Source organism: Pelodiscus sinensis, chromosome 7, assembly GCF_052426305.1.
Source record: "Pelodiscus sinensis isolate ZL-2025 chromosome 7, ASM5242630v1, whole genome shotgun sequence".
Lineage (NCBI taxonomy): Eukaryota > Metazoa > Chordata > Testudines > Trionychidae > Pelodiscus > Pelodiscus sinensis.
Genome location: NC_143058.1, coordinates 40,455,847 through 40,477,535, shown reverse-complemented (window position 1 = coordinate 40,477,535; position 21,689 = coordinate 40,455,847). Strand labels below are relative to the sequence as shown.

General features: G+C 42.9%; 1 protein-coding gene across 4 annotated transcripts in view; it reads left to right on the top strand.

Moving 5' to 3' along the window:
- STK39 (serine/threonine kinase 39) overlaps positions 1-21,689 on the top strand; it is a 298,192-nt gene that overhangs the window by 209,750 nt on the left and 66,753 nt on the right. For all 4 annotated transcript variants that reach the window (XM_075933552.2, XM_075933550.2, XM_075933551.2 and 1 more), the window contains one exon: positions 65-132. In XM_075933552.2, the coding sequence (XP_075789667.2) occupies positions 65-132 (68 nt within the window). The remainder of the gene's footprint in view (positions 1-64; positions 133-21,689) is intronic.

Sequence of the window (21,689 nt, the reverse complement as noted above, 5' to 3'; positions counted from 1 at the left end):
CTGCTTAACATTTCAGTCTGGCATCCATTGTAACTACATGCTGCTTTTTTTTTTTCTTTAATAGTCGCTGCCTACTGTTAGTGATGAATATACTGAAGTTCCACATGCAGTGAATCTTGTTCTAAGATTGAGGTAAAAGATTTATCTATTTATTTTAGCATTCCTTTTTTTGTTGACTGTGTTTATTCCTTATCTCTCTCATTAAACTTCCATAATATTAGCATCAAATAAAAATGTTAAAATGTTTAATCTCCCAGTATGACCAGTATGACTAATTGGTGTCTCTTTTTTTAATTGGTTACTAAAATTGAGGAAAATGAGAAGCAGACTATGAATGTGGCTTCAGGCTACGTATACCCTTCATTAAGTATTTTCTTTTTTTCCTTGCAATGCAGGATCACAGTCAGTGATTTTTAATGAGTTTCTTTCACAGTTCAGCAGTCAGCCTCTGACAGAAATAAACCATGGCTGTATTACAAGTTGCTTGCTCAAAACACTTTTCACTAGCAGGTTTGATCAGCCACTGTGGAGAAATGACAGATCTATTTTGAAAGAGCATTTAGACTTTTAGGAAATGGAAACAAATGTAATGTTTGACTTTAGCTTTTATTCAATAGAAGAAAGTCAGTTTATTTTAATAAAATCAGTTTACATCTTATTATAAAATAATTGCTTGTTAAGTATCCAACTAATTTTCTCCAAGAATTGAGTGAGTGAGGTGAGTGAGTGAGTGTTAAAAAGGAAGCTAGCTTTCTATGCATTTCTAATAAGGTTTTTCCCTCAATGGCTAATTTATTTAAAGTAACTTACCGAGGAACACAACTTCAAAACTTGTCATCTTTCTGCTCATGTAGATGATAGTGATAATCTCTTACACAGGCATTTTCTGTATCGGTTAGGGTAGCACAAATATACATGAAGGAAATATAGAGAAGCTTTTTAATCGTTGTCCACTCTACGCCAGAAACAAAATTGCTATATGTAAAGCACAACATACATGATTTTCCTAAAGGCAATAAAAATTAAAATTCCTTTATTAGAAGTAAGTTTAAAATATCTGCATGATTAAGATATTCAGCTTTCTGAATTAAACATAAGATACAGAAAGCCATCCCCCTACTCTTGTGACATTGGCAAGATTGTCCAGTCAACAATGGCTGGGTTATGTGGGAGTCAGAGATAAGTTACTTCACTTACAAGTTTTTAAAGCGATTTCTATAATCAAGTTGTGCAGCAGCCAAGATGTGTAATAGTTTAGTCACATTGTTACCCTTTTCCTTCCTATCTGCCCCTTGACTTATTTCATATTCATTTCATTTTATCTCCAATTAGAGCATAAGTACAGACACTGCCTCAAAGTATCTTACTATGAATTTGTATAATGTGTGGTCATGATCCTTATTGGGGACTCTGGGCGCTATTACCATACTGATTTATTGACCATTTGGGGTAGTTACTTGAAAAACAAACTTTGAATATTACACCTACAGAAGATGGTGACTCATATTCTAAGAATTCAAAAAAGTTAAACCACTAGAACAAATGTAGTTGGACAAGCTAGCTGAGGATCAGTTTGGATATGTACAATGAAACTCTTTGATATTACTTTCATATCCGCAAACTAGAAAAAAAGTTAATTGAAGAATTCTGTGTGTTCATTCTGTTTTCAAAGCAAGAAACCATTGTGACTGCTTTTTAGTAGATAGATGAAAAATGGGCCCTTAGGTTTCTTTCAGAATCACTCACTCTAAATCAAGCTTTGTGAAGCAGTGAGGTAGGATGTGTGGGGAGGTTAATGTTGAACGGACAGACTTGGAGAAGAGAGGTATTCTGTTTGGTTGAGGTATTTTTTTTTAAACAAAACTAGGCTATAACAATTGTAATTTATATACTGTATTTCCAAATGTTAATGCAATTTCTATATGAGCAAGGTGTAATAATAATTTTGGGATTGCTACTTGCAAGGTTCATCTTGTCAAATGTTCACAGTGGGTATTGCCAAAAGTTACTTGGTGCAGGGTAGGAGGGTGAGGGAGCAGTATGGCTGACAACAGATAAAACCACTTCTGAATGATGAGAGGTAAGAGGTTAGTTTGTTTTCTATATCTCTTGGGATTGTGGTGAAGGATGAGGCAGATGTATAAGCTGGGATTGAAAAATAATATAGGATCTCGTCTTTATGAAACCTTATTTATGTAACTGGTTCTTGCTCATGCAAATACTGATTCAGAAGTCAAATTTGTTGGAAGCTAGTCCATAATGGGTAATTGAACTCTTGGGCGTATATATAAGCATGTGGTGAGTTCAAATAATTCCAGGGGAGGGAAATAAAGAATTTTGTCAGGGGAGAAGAATAAAGAATCTTGTGTTTTATAAAGCAAAAAGTTCTATCAGTGCAAATAGATGACTGGGGTCTTGACAGAGCCTTTTTTCCAGGGCACTGATTAAAAGCTGGCTGAAATGAACCTTCTTTTTCATTTTATTTAGTTAATGTTCTTAACTAAATTTAGGCTTATAATAAGTAGAGACTTTGTCTTTATTTCCTGGACTATGCAAAATAACCTTAGCCTCTATCAAAACACCTGCAGTTCATTGTATAGACTTTAAATTGGGACAGCCTCTGGCTAATCTTCCATTGTGAAGACAGATTTTTGACTGGAGGACCGGCACAGCAGGAATGAGAACTATTTGAGCTGTCAATCAAAGGCAAAGGAGCTGCATTTCCTTTTCACTAATGAGGCCAAAAAGGAAAGTCGGTATGAACATGGTAAGAGCTAATTACCTATAGGATGTGAGGCTTTGCTACCACTTAAAATGTGGTTTGGTTTTTGGATTGCTTATTTATTAAATTAACTCTACTATAACTTAGCACTATATTGGAACGGGTTAAAAATACTGTTCTTTTTTCCTTTTAAATGCAAAATTGTTGGTCAGACTTTCAACCAACTCTAAAACCTGTCTAATCTATCTTGAGTATATTGTAGAACATCAGTGTCTAGGCTCAATGTTCCTGCAGTTTACCCCGTTTTAAATTATGTACTTCGCTTTTAATCTTCTTATAGGGAGGTAGTGATGGCTGTTGTGGTCTGGTGGCAAAAGGACTGGGAAATAGCTTCTTGGATTCTGTTCTCCATTCTTCTGTCGACTTGAAATGTGATTGTGGGCACATTCAATTGAGCAGAACACGTGCTGAAGAAATTGCAAGGTCTTTACATGTAAAACGGAGGTACAGGTTGAATCTCTCTAGTATGTCACCCTTGAGAACTGACCGATGCCGAACCAGAAAATTTGCTGAACCATGGGAGGTCAGTATTGCCTAGTGGCATTACCAACACTTCCATTGCTTACTGGACTCTTAGAAGGCATTTGGGGTGAATTATAGCTAAACAACCAACAGAATACTGAGAGCCAGGACTGGTGATTATAAGCAAACTTTATGGGACCGTAGGAGATGTGGCTACCCCATGAAAAGTGGACATCAGGCTAAATGAAATCATGCCAGCCCATGGATATTGCTGGACTAGAGATTCAACCTATATGCGCTTTGCTCCACATACAGGACTCTTTAAATAGTTTACAGTTTAATATTTTATTATAAGAAATTATTAAGTATCCAGTTTTATTCTCATAGCTAGCCTTAGGTTAGCATATTCTGGGGGTAGAGAAGGTGGGAGATCATTCCAAATGAGTACTAATAAAACCATCACACCATACTATGAAGTTTTCCTTCATCACACATGTTTATAGAAAAACTATTTTGAGGAAGAGGTTTTAACCTTTAGATCTACTTGTCAATCTGTGAAATATGGTGCCTTTGTTACTTGGAACCCAAGTGAACTGAAGCTCAGAGGTCATTTTAAAACATTTTGATGCTACCTTAGCTGGGGTCTTGCAACGTTACAAGTGAGTTCAGGATCATGTGGAAGGGGAGAAACTTTCCCTTAGTCTTCAGTGGCATAAGACTCTCCTTTCTAGAAGCAGTTTCGGACGGCCACAACAACTATATTAGGTGCTTGGGTGAGGGTCACATGCCTCAGAAGTGCCACAAGCTTACGGCACACACGAGACGGGACCTCGAAATGCACCTGAAAATGCTGCTGTTTAACAAGGCTCTACAGCCTCCTGAGGTCAAGCCATTGGGAGCCTCTAAGACCGTGAGTAAACCGGTAATGACCAACAGAATAAGCATACGCGACTAGCCAGGTACATCTGGCTCATCTTCCAGCAGCCAGTCTTGAAAACATAAGACGAGTCATACAGTCTCAGAGCCGAGCCCGTCTTCACGAAGAGAAGCGGCACCGGCATCAGGAATGCCTCCAAGGGCTGACTCGGCACCTGGGCTGACTAAAGTCATCGGCATTGAGCAGATCGGCGCTGAAGGAGTGCCCAACGGCACCAGTCTCAGCATCAAGACTCTTGACTTGGGCACCGCCCTTTAGTCCCTTGGCCTCCTCTTCCTTGGCATCTAGTCCAATGGTGCTGAGCCCCATGGTACCAACACCAGCGGCACCAAGCCTCCCGGCACGGGCGACAAAATCACCGAAACCGCAGGTATCGGCCACTTCAGCACCGACGCACACGGCACCGGCATCTTCCACACCGCTCACCATCATGACAGCACACTGATCAGCACCGATGGAATCGGCACCAGGCTTTGCCGATGAGCCGACTCAGATGGCACTGCCAGCACATACACTTCCCACAGCCGAACAAAGAATGCCTTGTACCCACACACGAGCATCTCCCAGGACATGCAAGGCCACTCACAAATCTAGGAGGATAACTATACCTCCTCCTAGTCCGGAACCAGCTGCCTTCTCCCCGCAACTGTCATCACCAGCCTCAGTATTCTCAGTTCTCTCTCACCATGGGATTCCCCCCTACCTCTTACCATAGACGGTCTCCACAGTACTCACCCTCCCATCAGCACTATCACAGGTCATCTTTCTCCTACATATTCGGAGGTCTTGCTCCCCCAGATCACCTACAAGATCTTCCCTCACCTCTGACGGGATATTCTCCGTATTACCATTCATCTCGGCATTACCTTGACAGGTATTCTCCTCACCAAGGCTACTATTCACACCACCACTCATACAGTCACTCCTGGTCGATTTCTCCACACTACCACGAAAGACAATCAAATAGTAGCGCCAGGCTACCACCACAACCTCATCCACCCACCAGACCACCAACTCCTTCATGGGATGCACCTGTGCCAGCAGACTACCCTGATGAGCATAGTAAGTCCTCTCAACGACCGTAGCCTCAACCGGAATCCCCAACTGATCTGTTGTCGTCTTTCCCAGACGATGCAGTCTTCCCCGGAGATACTTCTCCTGTGGACAATATTAAACTATTCCATGAGCTCTTTAGGAGGGTGGCAGAGTCCCAAGAGGTGCAACTGGGGGAAGTTAAACAAAAGCAATATCGTCTACTTAAAAAATCTGTAACCATCGCAGGAGACTAACACGGCCCTCCTGTTGGACTAAGCAATCCTTGAGATTGCTGACGACATATGGCAGTCACCAGCTTCCTCCCAAGCCACATACAAGAGGGCCGACAAGAAATATTTTGTAACTCCTAAAGGGATAGAATTTTTATTCACCTACCTGCAGCCAAATTCCTTGGTTGTCGATGCCACTCAGCAAAGAACCCGCAACACAGGAAAGCCCCCTGTGATAGAGGCCAAGCATTTAGACCTTTTCAGGAGGAAAGTGTATTCATACTCCACATTAACACTCAGAATGGGAAACTATTCCGCCCTCCTGTCCAATCACAACTTTTAACAATTATACAAAGTTAATGACGCGCCTGGAGCATCTCCCAGAGGACAAACGTCACCTACAAAAATCAGTGGTGCAGGAGGGCTATACGGCATTGAGGACTGCCCTGAAAATTTCCCTAGACATTACTGACACTGCAGCTCACCCCTCTGCAACATCTGTGGTAATGCAACGCTCCTCCTGGCTGCAGATGGTGGCCGTGCCTAAAGAACTTCAGTCTAAAGTGGAGGATCTGCCCTTCGATAGGCAAAGTCAAAGTCTCTTCGCAGCTAACACAGATCAAGTCCTCCACTCAGGAAAAGACTCTAGGACAACACTCAAAACACTGAGGATGTATACGCCACCATAGTGCCAAGCAGAGATTTGCCCATTATCTACCAGAACACTGGCTCAACATAATAACAAGCAGCCAGTTTAATGGCTAGTCGAGGGACTGCAGACCATCTCCCTAACAGCTCATACAGAGACTGAAAAGCTTTTTCACCATGGTTTACGCTCATTCCACCATCGTTTACGGTAGGTGATTCTCCACCACCGACCTCTGGGTTAGGGAACTGACAACATCTGGCTACTCTCTCTCTCCCCTACAACTCCCCTGCCTCTATCCTTCTTCAGGGACCCATCTCACGAAGCTCTCCTCATTCAGGAGGTTTCATGTCTCATCGACATCGGGGCAGTGGAGAGGGTACCAGAACAATTCCAAGGCAGAGGATTTTATTCCCGCTATTTCCTAACTGAGAAGAAATGAGGTGGATGGAGACCTATTCTGGACCTTGGGTGGCTCAATCAACATCTCAGAAGGTACAGATTCAAGATGGTGATGTTAGCTTCTATCATTCTGGCACTGAACGTGAGAGATTGGTTTACGTCCCTCCACTTACAGGACGTGTACTTCCACAGCACAATGCTCCCTGCACACAGACCCTTTCTCAGATTCGTCATTGGCAACCAAGATTTTCGATAGAGTCCTGCCGTTCGGCCCATCGTCCGATCCAAGAGTCTTCCCCAAGACAATGGTGATGGCCTCAGCCTATCTTCATCGCCAAGGCATTATGATATTCCCATATTTGGACGATTGTCTGATCAAAGCACCCACATACCAGCAGTTGCTACAGGCCGGCCACATGACAAGAGAGCTATTTGCTACTCTGGGGCTTCTAATCAACATCCAAAAGTTGTCATCCATACTCCAGGAGTCCATCGAGTTCATTGGGGCTCAGTTAGATTCTACAACAGCCAGGGCGTATCTTCCCATAGACAGATTCAACAGAATACGAGACCTAGTCCACACAATATCTACCAGTCCCAGAATTGACATACTTACCTATTTAAGACTCATGGGACATAGGGCGGTAACCATGTACATGGTACAACATGCGAGGCTCCATCTCAGATGCTTACAACATTGGATAGCCTGTATATGCTGCCCGCACAGCAAAAGCATTCACAGAATGGTAATGGTGCCACCAGTGGTACGGCTGTCCCTTACGTAGTGGATGTCCCGCACCAACATGCTTATCAGATGTCCCTTCCACAGTATGCAACCCAACAAAGAAATCACGGCAGATGCTTCTCTTATAGGATGGGGAGCTCATTGTGCGAAAGAGTGCGCTCAAAGTCAATGGACAGTGGCGGAAGGGCTCCAACATATCAACCTATTGGAGTTAAGGGCTGTATTCAATGTGTGCAAAGCATTTTCACAAAAAATCCAAGGCCATACAGTCCAAGTTCTTACAGACAATACCACCATGGTCTATTACATCAACAGAGCGGTGCCAGATCGAAATCCCTCTGTGCAGAAGCCACCAGGCTATTGAACTGGTGCATTCGTCAACTAGTCAACATCCTTGCCATGTATCTACCTGGAAAGGACAACACCACTGCCGATACGCTACGCAGACTTTTTTTTTCTTCAGCACGAGTGGGAACTCCGACCAATGAGTGGCATACTTTCTTTTCTGACGATGGGGGTACCCCACCATAGACTTGTTCACAGCTCACCTCAATACAAAATGTCTGAAGTACTGCTCCAGGGCAAGAATCAGACTGAAGTCCTTAGGGGAAGCATTCCTACTACCCTGGGGCCAACAGCTGCTCTACGCCTTCCCCCAATTCTGCTTCTTCCCAGAGTACTGGAAAAAGATAGCCACGGACAAGGCCACAATTATACTTATAGCCCTGTTATGGCCCAGACAGACGTGGCTCCCTCTTTTGATGCAAATGTCTCTATGACCTCTATATCACTTACCAGAACACCCAGATCTCCTGATACAACGGGGACGATCCATTGCACACCCCCCAGATCGACTACATCTCATGGCTTGGCTCCTAGCTGGCTCCACCAAGCAGAGATGACCTGTTCTCAGGAAGTAAAGGAAGTATTGATACATAGCAGACATGAATCTGCACGAAGGACCTATCTCTACAAATGGCGCCAATTTCATTCCTGGTGCACTGATAATGGTCTAGATGCACTGGCCATCCCTATCCAGCGTATTTTAGATTACGTATTACACTTCCAGCGCTCCGGACTGGTGGTGTCATCAGTCAGGGTCCATCTCTTGGCCATTTCTGCCTTTAGACAACCCATCGAGGGCTACTCAATATTTGCCCACCCTATAAACAAACCATTTTTAAAAGGTCTCATGAACCTTTACCCTGCATGCAGGAATCCTCCTGAACCTTGGGACCTGCAACTGGTTCTGGACACACACACCCACCGTTCGATGAGCCTTTAGCCACCTGTGATATCACCATACTCACCATGAAGGTCGTCTTCCTCCTGGCGATTGCATCAGCAAGACGTGTGGGGGAACTTGCCGCCCTTTCGGCCACCCCGCCATATACTGTCTTTACTAGCCATGGAGTTGTACTAAGATCCCACCCTAACTTCTTATCAAAAGACAATTTGGTAATTGACCCACATTAATTAACCCATAATACTTTCAGCTTTCTATCCCAAACCTGCTCATGAGGCCTGATTACACACTTTGTATGTTCTCAGGGCGCTGGCTTTCTATCTAGTGAGGACTCTCCTTTCCAGCAATCACAGCACTTACTACTATGCATGAGTGACTGAAGCAAGGGCCAACCTTTATCTTTGCAATGCATCTCCAAATTAATCGTAAAATGCACCATGTACTGTTATTGGTTATGCAACAAACCAATGCCTACCTCTCTCCACGCTCATTCCACGAGGGTGATGATGACGATTACAGCCTTGGGACTTGACCTTTGCGAAACATCATGCAATAGATGCAATTGTTCAGGACTCAGCACTGACTACTGTGGTGCTGTCCACACTTAAGACATCCTAACTCTGGGCCCTCCTCCAAAGGCCAGACTACAGCTCAGTACTCACCTACAGTGGAGCACCCACGGGGACACTACCGAAGAGGAAGTTACTCACCTTGTGCAGTAATGATGGTTCAAGGTGTCCCTGTGGGTGCTCCACGACCTGCCCTCCTCCCTGCTTGGAGTCTTATGTCTTTCCAAGTGACCCGATCAGGAGGAACTGGTAGGAGCCGGAGCACGCGCACACTCAGAAGTGGTCCGAAAGGCACTCAATGCCCTGCGCATGCATGGTCTGGCTAATCCACAGCTAAAGAATTTGACATGCAGCACCGGGACAAGCCCGTCTCCTACAGCAGAGCACTCACGAGGACACCTCGAAGAACTGTCATTACTGCACAAGGTGAATAACTTCCTCACATGATATTTCTATGTACAATAAAAAAATGTTTCTGGCTCAGAACTGTATGTATCTGTTTAGAATTGACATATTTTAGGTCAGCGTTTTAATTGTGGAAAAGTAGACTAATGCTTCAGTCAAACATCTGTAGCTAATAAAACTCTGTGCATGATTTAGTCAGTGTGTATAATCAGCTATATAATTGAGAGAGTCCATTTGTTCTAGAACTCCATTTGGCATGCAGTTTCCTCTTACCCTAACTTTAAAGCAAGGTAAGGTATTGGTTGTGCCAGGAAAATGTGATGTGCCTGGAATGGGATTAGTTTTTATAAAAGATGCAGAAAAGAGATGATTATCAGGCAGGTGTAAGGTGCTAGCTGGGGTTGCCCCCTCACTCCCTTTCCCAGGTGCCCTTTAGTGAGGGCAGGGGAGCTGAAGCTCTCCTCTTCGCCAATTCATACAGGAATGTTTCTGGCAGTTCCTCTTTGTGAGAGGGCCAGGGGAAAGTACACAGTTTGCTGCACTCCTCATGCTGGCTGGGGAATATAGGGGACAGATGAACCTGGATGTGCCTCAGCTTGGGGGACATGTATCCAATGGAGCTGCAGCAGCCATGGAAAAGCGCTTCTCACTGGCTCCAAGCTGCTGCTGTGAGAGGGCTGGGGTAGACCTCTCTCCCTGGGGCAGTTTGCATATTGAAACCTTCATCCCTAGCCCCACTCCAGAGCATTGATTTAAATGAAGAAAAACAAAAATTAAGGATCTGAGCAATGCCAGATAAATCTTTACTATTATGCTAAATATATATCACTTTTGCTTCCATCACACTTGCATTCAAAGTGGAACAAAAAGGTACTTGTGTTCTGCACATAGTGTGACTTTGGCCCATAGCTTCCTTTGTGACACATTACTTTGTTGGGAAAACGCTCCTTAGGATTTCTGCCTGCCTCTCCTCTGCTGATTTTTAAACTCATAATTATATCCTGGGCTATGTCTAGATGACATTCTTCTTTCAGAGTCTAGACAGGATTCTTTCGGGGGGGAAAAACACCCTTTTTTGAAAGAATCTGTCCTCTTTTCTCAGGAGTACAGGTTCTTTCAAAAAATGAGAATTTTTTTTTTTAAAGAACTCCATCTAGAATGCACTTTCACTTTCAAAAAACCCTTTTTCGGAAAAGCGTTCAGATGCAAATATGTAAATGAAGCGCGGGATATTTAAATCTGTGCTTCATTTGCGCTTTAAATTTTCCTCGTTTACATTCCTCTTTTGAAAGAGGAATGTTGTTTAGACGTACCCCTGCTGAGATGCTCATTGAGTTTTATAGTCAATACAGATTTGAATGCCTCAGAAAATTTTTTGTTAGAATTGTGAGAAGGATCAATAAAGGTGAGATCCAGCATTAGCATGGAGTAGCCATCAACTTCACTATATTAAAAAGAAACCCATTTTCCTGCTACATCACATGCTACTGTCCTAAACCTTTGAAAGAAAACTTATTCAAATAAGCTTTGTAAAATGAGATTGAATGGCAGAACTGGGAACTTTTTCAATATTTTGGATGAAGAAGCTTGTTTAAGCTCTATTTAAAATGAAAGTTCACTCTTCAAGTCCTCATCATCTTAAGTCCACTAAAGGACACAATCATTACATGATTCAGTGTGTTTTTGTTAGTAGTTTGCAGCAAGCATCTTTTGAAAAATAAAAATCCTTAGGACTTGCTGGAAAAATGCAAATATTTACCAGCAGAATACATACAGGAAATAATTAGCTGAACTTTATGATAACAAGATGTGTCTACATGGAAACATTTGTACAATCACCTCTTACTCCCTCTGCAGTTCTCTTTGCTGGAGATGTTCCCGAAGACGTATGTTGAAATAAGCAGTGGTGGGTCACACACAAATAACTTGCATTCTCTTGTTATTGACAGCAGCTGAAAACAAGTGCAGAGCTTCACCCCAAATTGATTCTCCCAGAACGGAAAAAAATCATGAAGGACTGTATCTTGATTCCTTTTTAGTTGAATATTTTATAATATTGTCTTGACCATGCTGCCTTATGAAACTTCTGTTAGGTTTCACAGGAGCGAAATGGGTTTAGCTGGGTTAATAGTTTATTGGACGTATCCCATGCAAGACCTGGACTGATCAGCCTTCTAGGCAGGGGCATAGTATGTGTTGCTAGAGATGCTGCTTCTTGGATAAGCTACACAACCCTGTATTTTTCAAATAGATGTGATTAAAGATCCTTTGGCACTTGCTAAAAGAATCTGAGTACAGTATTTAGCTTTGCTGGTCTTGCCAGCTTCCCGTTGATCACATGATTTTTGCCATTCTTAACTTGTATTTAGTACCTTTTTTTAATGAGTAGTCTTGTCAGTGGGACATGGAGAAGATGCTTCTCAGTTTGAGCAAAGCTAGCATTATTGAATCTTAAGTAATAACTTTGTCTACTTAGATTCCATCTGTTCATTTCATGCCCTTAGTACAATTGTTGTATTGCTATCCACTGTGAAACAGCTAGTGCATGTCGTCCCAGAGTCGTTGATTTAATCCCAGTATATAACTTATCAAATTGCTTTGAAATCCTTTGCTATTCAATATTTACTGTGTACCAAAGTCAAATTCCATTTAAGAGACTACATTCCTAGCATTATGCAGTGATCTGAAAAATATTTCTGTCCTCACAAGGTTGCCAAACTTTGTGTGCAGTACAGCTACACTTATTTGAAGATCTAATGCTGTCAAAGTACAGGTTGAAACTCTAAAATCCAGTAATCTCTGGTTTGGCAATATCCGTGGTACAGAGTCGGGGTGGGCAGGGTCAGAAGCACAGCCATGGCTGATGGCAGTGGGGCCAAAGGCTGGATGTACAGCCCCAGTGGGGCTGGCACAGATGGGAATGCAGCCTTGGTTGGGTCTGGCAGCAGGGCGCGCAGCCCCAGCCAAGGCCGGGAGCAAAACTTGGAGACTGTGGCTGGTGCCCAGGGCTGGGGTTGATGGTAAGGAGGGACGCCTTAACCTCCCCTAGTCTGGAAAACTCCATGCTTCAGGACCATTCAAGTCTCGAGGATTCTGGAGCAGGGAATTCCAGTCTGTACCTACATGTTAATGTTTCTCCCTTACTTACATCAGCAATGTCTCTTCAGTATCCTTTTGTTATGAGAAAACAACTTGTACTTGAAATGTGATCAAAACCATCATTGCAGCAACTGCATAAAAATGTATTCTTCGAGCGCTTGCTCATGTGTATTGTAATTGAGGCATGTGTGTGCGTGTGCCTGCCACGTGCATGGCTTCCAGAAAGATTTTACCCTACCTCCAACTAAGGATGTGATAGTGTAGATAATTAACTGAGCGCGGACTCATTTGTTAATCTTAATGGTTACACACAGTCCCTCCCACCCCATGCTGCTGCCTCTCATCAGAGACAACAAAGCACGCGAGAGCCAGTGCTCAGACCTGTATCAGAGGCAGCAGTGTGGGGGATGTGAGCTAGTGGCTCCATGAGAACTGGTATGTGTGGGGAGTTACCTTTAAGCTGGCTCCCCATATGCACTGGCTCCCAAGGAGCTGTCCTCCCTGCGTGTGTAAACTAGCAGGTAAGTGACTAGTCGAGTACCTGAGAAGCAAAGGCTTATCGGGTAGGGAAGGATAGCAGACAGCTGCTGCGGCACAGGAGCCAGCAAACAGAGTTATAAACGGGGGAGTTTGGATTGTGGGACTCACTTGGGGTTTGTTTTTGCTGTGGGGGGCGTTTTGGTTTGTTTTTGTGTTCGCCGGACTAACAGAATTTAGGTGAGAAGGCTGATAAACACAGAGGCAGCAGTGGCCATGGCCCAAGTAATAGAGGACACAAGGAGGATGATTGGATGTGGTAGCTGCGGTATGTACATGATTCTGGAGGGGGTACCTGTAAGGAGTTTTGTTTGCATGAAGTGCCACCTGATAGAGCTGAGGGAAGAAAAGATCTAAGGATTGGAGATGCAGGTGGAAATTTTGGTTGAGTTTAGAAGGGGGTTCGAGCAGATGATGGAGCAAAGGCGTGAGGTGGCTGAAGGGGAAAGCTTAGACATGCAGATAGAAGCAGGATCAAAGGCCTCTTCCAGGGGGGACTGCTGGGTGAAGAAAATGGACAGCGGAAGCATGTGACTAAGAGAACCAGGCAGAGGAAAAGATGGGCCAGTGAAGGAGAAATAGAGCTCAAGAACAGATATGCGGAATTGGAGAATGAAGAAGGGGTACAGCAGGTGGCCACTGAAGATGGAAGGGCAAAGAAGAAGAGAAGAGTGGTTAGTCCCATAGATAAAGGGGAAGAGTCAATGGAGAAAACACATTATAATGAGCACCAGGAGGATACAGGATGGGTTGAAGAGGATTACAAGGGGAAATAGAAATGGAAAGGATTTGCAGCTAGAGGAAACAAAAGATAGACCAGAGAATCGGACTGTCACGAGGAAAAGGCAGGTCTACATGATTGGGGACTCTTTATTGAGAAGAATAGATAGGCCTGTAACTAGAGCTGAACCAGAGAATAGAAGGGTGGTGCTATCGGCCAGGTGCTAAGATACAGGCTCTGGAAATGAGTTTGGAGAGGATCCTAAAGGGAGTGGGAAAGAATCCATTGGTCATCCTCATGTAGGAACAAATGATACGACTAGATTCTCACTGGAATGAATCAAGGGAGACTATGCCAAGCTGGGGAAGATGCTTAAGGAAATCAAGGCTCAGGTGACCTTTAGTGGGATTTTGCCTGTTCCTAGAAAAGGGCAACTAAGGTGTGACAGGATTATGATGCTCAATAGGTGGCTCAGACAGTGGTGCTATAAGGAGTGCTTTGGGATGTATGGCCACTGGGAGGCATTCACAGACAGAGGACTGTTCTCTCGGGATGGACTTCACCTAAGTAGAGAGGGAAATAGACTTCTAGGATGGAGGCTGGCAGAACTGATTAAGAGAGCTTTAAACTAGGAATTTGGGGGAGACGGTTGGGAGATGTCCAGGTAATCTCTATGCTGGATTTTAGCGTTGAGATGGAGGAAAAAAGTAAAAAAGGATATAGCTGTGGGTAGGAGAATGGACATAAGGAGAAAGGGTAGAGTGGATACTAATCTAATAGGTCATATTGGCGGTACAATGTCCAGGCCCAATTGTGTAAAGAATGTGAATGAGGCCAAACAGCAAAAATTAAGATGTTTGTACACCAATGCGAGGAGCCTAGGTAACAAAATGGAGTAACTTGAGCTATTGGCCCAGGAAGTAAAACCAGATATTATAGGAATAACAGAAACATGGTGGAGTACTAGGTATGAGTGGAGTATAGGTATTGAAGGGTATGTGCTGTTGAGGAAAGACAGAAATAAAGGTAAAGGTGGTGGAGTAGCATTGTATATCAACGATGAGGTAGATTGTAAAGAATTAAAAAGTGAAGGAATGGAGAAGACAGAGTCTGTCTGGGCAAAAATAACATTGGGGAAGAAAACTATTAGATCCTCCCCAGGGATAGTGCTTGGGGAGTGCTATAGACCACCAGAATCTAATTTGGATATGGATAGAAATCTCTTTAATGTTTTTAATGAAATAAATACTAATGGAAACTGTGTAATCATGGGAGGCTTTAACTTTCCAGATATAGACTGGAGAACAAGTGCTAGTAATAATAATAATAATAGGGATCAGATTTTCTTAGATACGATAGCTGATGAATTCCTTCATCAAGTAATTGCTGAACCAACAAGGGGGGATGCCATTTTAGATTTGGTTTTGGTGAGTAGCGAGGACCTCATAGATGAAATGGTTGTAGGGGACAACCTTGGCTCGAGCGATCATGAGCTAATTCAGTTCAAACTAGAAGGATAAACAAAAATCTGAGACTAGGGTTTTTTATTTCAAAAGGGCTAACTTTAATAACTTAAGGAAATTAGTTAGGGAAGTGGATTGGACTAAAGAATTTATGGATCTAAAGGCGGAGGAGGCCTGGGATTATTTTAAGTTATAAGCTTCTGATAGCTTCTGCAATTGTATCCCCAAAAAAGGGGGAAAAATTTATAGGCAGGTGTTTTAGACCAAGCTGGATGAGCAAGCATCTCACAGAGGTGATTAAGAAAAAGTAGAAAGCATATAAGGAATGGAAGATGGGAAGGACCAGCAAAGAGAGCTACCTTATTGAGAACTGTAAGGTTATGCATTTAGGGATTAACAACAAGAATTTTAGTTATAAGCTAGGGACACATCAGTTGGAAGTAATGGAAGAAGAGAAGGATGTCGGAGTCCTGGTTGATCACAGGGTGACTTTGAGCCGCCATTGTGACATGGCTGGGAAAAAGGCTAATATGGTCTTGGGATGCATTAGGGGAGGTATTTCCAGTAGAAATAAGGAGGTGTTAGTGCCATTATACAAGGCATTAGTGAGACCTCATTTGGAATACTGTGCGCAGTTCTGGTCTCCCATGTTTAAGAAGGATGAATTCAAACTGGAACAGGTACAAAGAAGGGCCACTAGGATGATCCGAGGAATGGAAAACCTGTCTTATGAAAGGAGACTCGAGGAGCTTGGCTTGTTTACATTAACCAAAAGAAGGCTGAGGGGAGACCTGATTGCTTTCTTTAAATATATTAGAGGGATAAATACCAGGGAGGGAGAGGAATTATTTAAGCTTAACACCAATGTGGACACAAGAACAAATGGATATAAACTGGCTATTAGGAAATTTAGACTTGAAATTTAGATGAAGGTTTCTAACCATTAGAGAACTGAAGTTCTGGAACAGCCTTCCAAGGAAGTAGTGGAGGCAAAAGATCTATCTGGCTTCAAGATTAAGCTAGATGGGTTTATGAAGGGGATGGTTTGATGGGATAACATGATCTTGGCAACTAATTGACCTTTCACTATCCGTGGTAAATAGGCCAATGGTGGGATAATAGGAGTTACTATAGAGAACTTTTTCCTGGGTATCTGGCTGGGGAGACTTACCCACATGCTCAGGCTTCAGCTGATCGCCATATTTGGGGTCGGGAAGGAATTTTCCTCCAGGGTAGATTGGTAGAGGCCCTGGAGATTTTTCGCCTTCCTCTGTAGCATTGGGCACGGATCACTTGCTGGAGGATTCTCTGCACCTTGGGGTCCTTAAACCATTTGAGGACTTGGATATCTGAGATACAGGTGAGAGGATTATTCTAGGAGAGGGTGGGTGAGATTCTGTGGCCTGCATTGTGTAGGGGGTCCGACTAGATGATCATAATGGTCCCTTCTGACCTTAGTCTATGATATTAGAAATAAAAAAATAATTAACAAGGCCCTAATACTCATTCAGTTTATTTGTGTACCAAATAAATTAAGCCTGTGAAAAAACAAGGGGAAGTACTTTACTCTTTCGTTTCGAATGGGGCAGTTATGTTGCATAACTGCTTATTTTACTTAGAACATTAATGCATAAATGTTCAGAAATAAGAACTGTTCACCTTTATTTATCCATACATGTGAGCTATCACTTTTTGTAAAAGTCCATTTACTAGAGTAAAGGCGACAGTTTTAAAATGCTTTTATAGTCATGTGATATGATCTTTTCTAAAGGAAGTGTCTGCATTTTAGCGCACTAAGAATCTTTCTTTTCTACAGCATGGAAAAAAGTCCATGGAGTAGATGGCCTTAATGATCCTCCTGTTGTAGGATAAGTGAAGTCAGAGTAGATGATCAGATATGCACCTCAAATGTGGTCCTTTGAGATAAAGCTAAAATTCAAATTTTCCTCATCCGTATCTATGAAAGATTATGTACAAAGCTATCAAACTTTTCACATCTGAACTAACTCTTTTGTGCTAGCAAGACTTGTCAGTGTGCATTTTGAATACAAGTAATGTTGATTGTACAACATGTAAGTAGTCATATAAATGGTTCATAGCCAGCTAATTTATCCCCAACTTAAAGGTAATGGGCCTGCCTGCTTTTAGTGCAAGCTCTTCTACCAGCTTTATTTCAGGTCCTGATGCCTTCAGAACACTGAAGCTTTCCTGACCACAGGTGTTCCTTTTAGACTAATAGCTATTGAATCTGTAGTCAGGACGTCTTTCTCTTTAAAATTCAGGGTGTTTAGCTACTGATGTCTCACCAAGTTTTGTGCTCCAGTTAAAAACAGGTCCTGATTCTTAGCAATGTATAATACCTTTGTGGTAACTTTTTATTCAGAGATGTAACCCATTTATCAGCAGTGATAATACCAGACCAGTTACTACTATATTTTAAAGTACACCAGTTAGATAGCATAAGTTATTGGAGGAAACTGATGTAATGGTACCTACATAACTCTTTCCCTACCTTGCTTGGCAGTACAGTATTTGAAAGTGTGTGTGTGTGTGGGGGGGGGGTTTGCTTCTCATTAGCATTAAAATATTTCTCCTCTCCAGTCCTTTTTGTGTAAGAAGTGTGAGGATTTGTTCTCTTTAGCAAATGCAGGCATACCTGGTTAATGTATTTTTCAGAATGATTTCAGTTTTTTGGCTTCCTGTGCCCTGGAGTCATTGAATGGTAAAAATCATGTATAAAATCCTGAGATGCTTGAAAGCTTTTACAGTAATATAGGCTTTCTTTGTCAGTCTTCCAATGTGAAAGAGAAAGTAAGTCCTCCACATTTTCCACGGTCTTTGTCAAATGGTCTGAAGCAGCACGAGGCCACCATGAATAGTGAGTGGACCGCATGAGTGACCCTCCATCTCAGTGAGCTGCAGCGAACTGTGGCCCACTATGGATCTGCCTGTGGCCCACAAACCCTGTCTGCCTCCCTACCCCACACACCTTTTACTCACTGGGGCACTGGAGCCTTGCACTTCCTACTCCTCCCCCTCTCCCAGCACTTTTGGAGTGCCCTAAATCCCTGATTCATGCTCTGTCCCTCTTACCCCACTCTCTCCTCAAGCTGAAACAACTATGAAAGCTCATCTGTGGTATTCAAGCTCTGAGAGGGTGAGGGGACCAGGAATGGGGGCACAAATCAGCAGATTCAGGTGCTCTGAAAGTGCTGGGAGGAAAGGAGAGGAGTAGGAAGTGTGGGGATCTAGTGCCCTACTGTGCAAAAGGCATGTGGGGGAGGGAGGCAGACATGGTGTGGGCCGCAGGTGGAACCCTAGTGGGCTGCAGGTTGGCACCACTGGTCTAAAGCACTGGAATATCTCTCTGCAATTATTAAGATTAATACAATTGTGAGTGCTGTAGTAAGTACTGTCCTCCTACAGATTCTGGCAACTGCAGAATCAAATTCTGTCATTGCGTGTACATATTACCTTTCACTAATAGGTCAGGGTGATCTGCCCCTGAAAGATTGTAGCCCACTGTAGCCCAAAAGTTAATGCATTTTTTCTCAGTGATCTTAAGCTGTTTTGGTTGGTATTATTTTTTACCTTCACTACTAGAATAATTCAGACTTTCTCGCTTTGATCAACTAATCAAGTTAAACCCATCAATATTAGATGCACACTAATCAGACAGGATCATGTTTCTGACAGAGGTCATTTAAGAGTGTCCTCTTTGGTTGTCATCTTAGCATGTTGATACAACATCAGACAGGAAAAATTACTAACCTCCCATTTAAAGGTATGTACACATTCAGCTTTGACATAGCAACTTTTACTTAATTAGAATTTTAACAATCATGCTTTGCTTCTGCATAAGCCTAACATAACTTCAAAAGCCCCTTTTGCACACTCAGGAAACTTTTCCTCAAGAAATGCATGTTCCTTTAAAGCTTGCAACAAGGCTTTACTTTTGAATGAATAAGTTACATCACTGTCCAAAACAATTTTTTGGTAATGGATTAATCCCACTCTTTTGGCTACTCTTCACACATTTTGATCTGAAATTGGAGTGTAGTTTAAAATGTTAGTCTGCATTTGCAAAAACAACAAGGAGTACTGTGGCACTTTAGAGACTAACAGATTTATTACGGCATAAGATTTTGTGGGTAAAACCCACTTCATTAGACGAACTGTAGTGGAAGTTAGAGGCGAGGGGGGGAGGGGTGTGTGGGAGTGGGTGTGTAGCCTCTCCCAAATTGGGAATTTTCTCTTCCAACAATATCCGAGGTCTGGCATGATCATGAATGTTCCTCGAGAGAGCTCCAGGACAAGAGGGCCAGCATCTGGGAGCCTGATGCAGCCCTGCAAGTCTTCTAGCAGCAGGGCCTCAGCAGCCTGGGCACAGTGTAATCCAGGTTGTCTGCTACCCGGCAGCGTGGCTTGGACCACAGCAGCGAAGGAGGAAGTCTGGCCAGACTAAGTTAGCCTGGGAGGCGTCGGGGAAGCAGTGATGGCAGTGTGATTGGAACTGCCTACCACTTAGCAGCAGGGCCAGGCCTGTGGCCTTAGCAGCCTGGAAGGGGAAGCTGCCCATGGCAGCTTGGCAGAATCAGCGTGGATGGGGTCACATGCTGCCCATCAGTGGTGTTAGGGCTCCGACAGCCCGATCAGGCAATGTGCTTTTCGGCTATGGCGCTGGAGCTGCCTCACTGGCTGGCAGCAGAGCCAGGGTTGGGGCTGGCCTGCAGACAGCCCAGTGGGGCTGAAGGAGCCAGGAGTGGAGAGGGACAGTGGGCTGAGGGGCTTGTTAGGGAACCTCTTATTGTGTGGCAAATTCCCTCATCCGGGACCAGTCAGGTCCCGAGGGTGCCAGATGAGAGGTCCAATCTGTATTGTGTTAAAATGCTGTGAATTTGGTTAGCCAACTTGATTAGCCTCATTATGTGAAGATGTGACCATCAAAAAGGGGGAAATTGCTATTATAGTGCATTTAATCAGTTAAGATTCTTATTTAATCCTAAATTGATTGTATTAAATTGCAAGTGAGCTCCATTTCAGTTGTGTCCCTGTGTAATCAGGTTTTGAAATTCTTTGTAGAAGGATGGCTGCTTACATTCCCTGGACTTTCAGTGATAGATTTGAAAAGTGTTCCCCTAGAGGTTTGTGTGTTGCCTTTCCTGATGTCTGACTTATGTCCATTTATTCTTTGGCATAAAGAGTGTCTGATTTGGCAAATATCCATGTCAGAGGTGCATAGTTGGCTCTTACGCACTTCTGAGGTATCTATTCTTTAAATGAAAAATCTTTCCTGCTCTTGTATTCCAGGACACTTCTAATAAACCATTCTCTCGTTCTGTAATTGCATAGCTTAGCTACACTTTCTCTTGATGGTATATGTTTAGAAAACTTAGTAGAATATCTATATTGAAGAAAGGAAGGACTGGCCTAGGACTGCTGCCAGAAACCAGTACTAAATATTCTATTTTCATTTTTTAAAAACACTTCACACTCTGAGGATTCCTACAACTGCATACTAAAAACAAATTTTCTTTTCTCTTAGTAGCTGGTACCTAATATTTGTAGAGCAGGGGAACTTACAAGTATCCAAGATCGAAAGCTTATTGAAGTAGGTGAGAACTCCCACTAATTGCAATGGGCTTTGGATTGGGCCCATATTAATGTACAAAGAACCATGTCTTGGTCAAATTAGAGCCGATGGAAGTCTTGCCACTGACTTCAGTGGAAGCAGGCTCAAAACCTACTCACACAATTTGTTTATACCAAAATAATTCTGTTGTGTTAAAAGCAGGAGTGACCCTGGATTTCACAATGCCCTGTAATTATAGTTAATACAGAGAGTCAGCCTCCCCCCTTTCTTCCCCCTTGAAAAGAGTAACTGAAATAACAGAGGATAACAATGCAGAATGGGAAATTTTCCCATTCACACAGGATGAATCCCTAGAAGGCTGCTACTTTCCAGGAATTATTTTGTTTCTCCAACAGTTTTCATTTCTAGGGAATCTCATGTTTTTAATACAAAAACTGAGCACTGATTGACAAAAGCGTTGGACCACATGTGTGGAGTTAGACAAGGGCATAAGTCTGCTTCCTGAGTAAGGATATTTTGTTTTATTGGGTCCTAGGTTAGTTTTCTGCCACCTGGGACAATATGTAGAATTCTCGAATTCATATCTGATAATGGGGAGGATGGAGCACCTTATGTAACTTTCAAGTACTTTTCTGTAGCGGGATACATAGGGGGCTAACTCCACTATACCAGTTGGAGAGTGACATGGGGTCACAGAATTAAGATAAAAGGGTACCCTGTTTCTACTTTAATAATCATCCCAGTACTCTGAAAGTGTGAAGGTACATCTATACAGATGTTAAAATGATTCATTCCAGCCTGTGTATTGATGGAATTT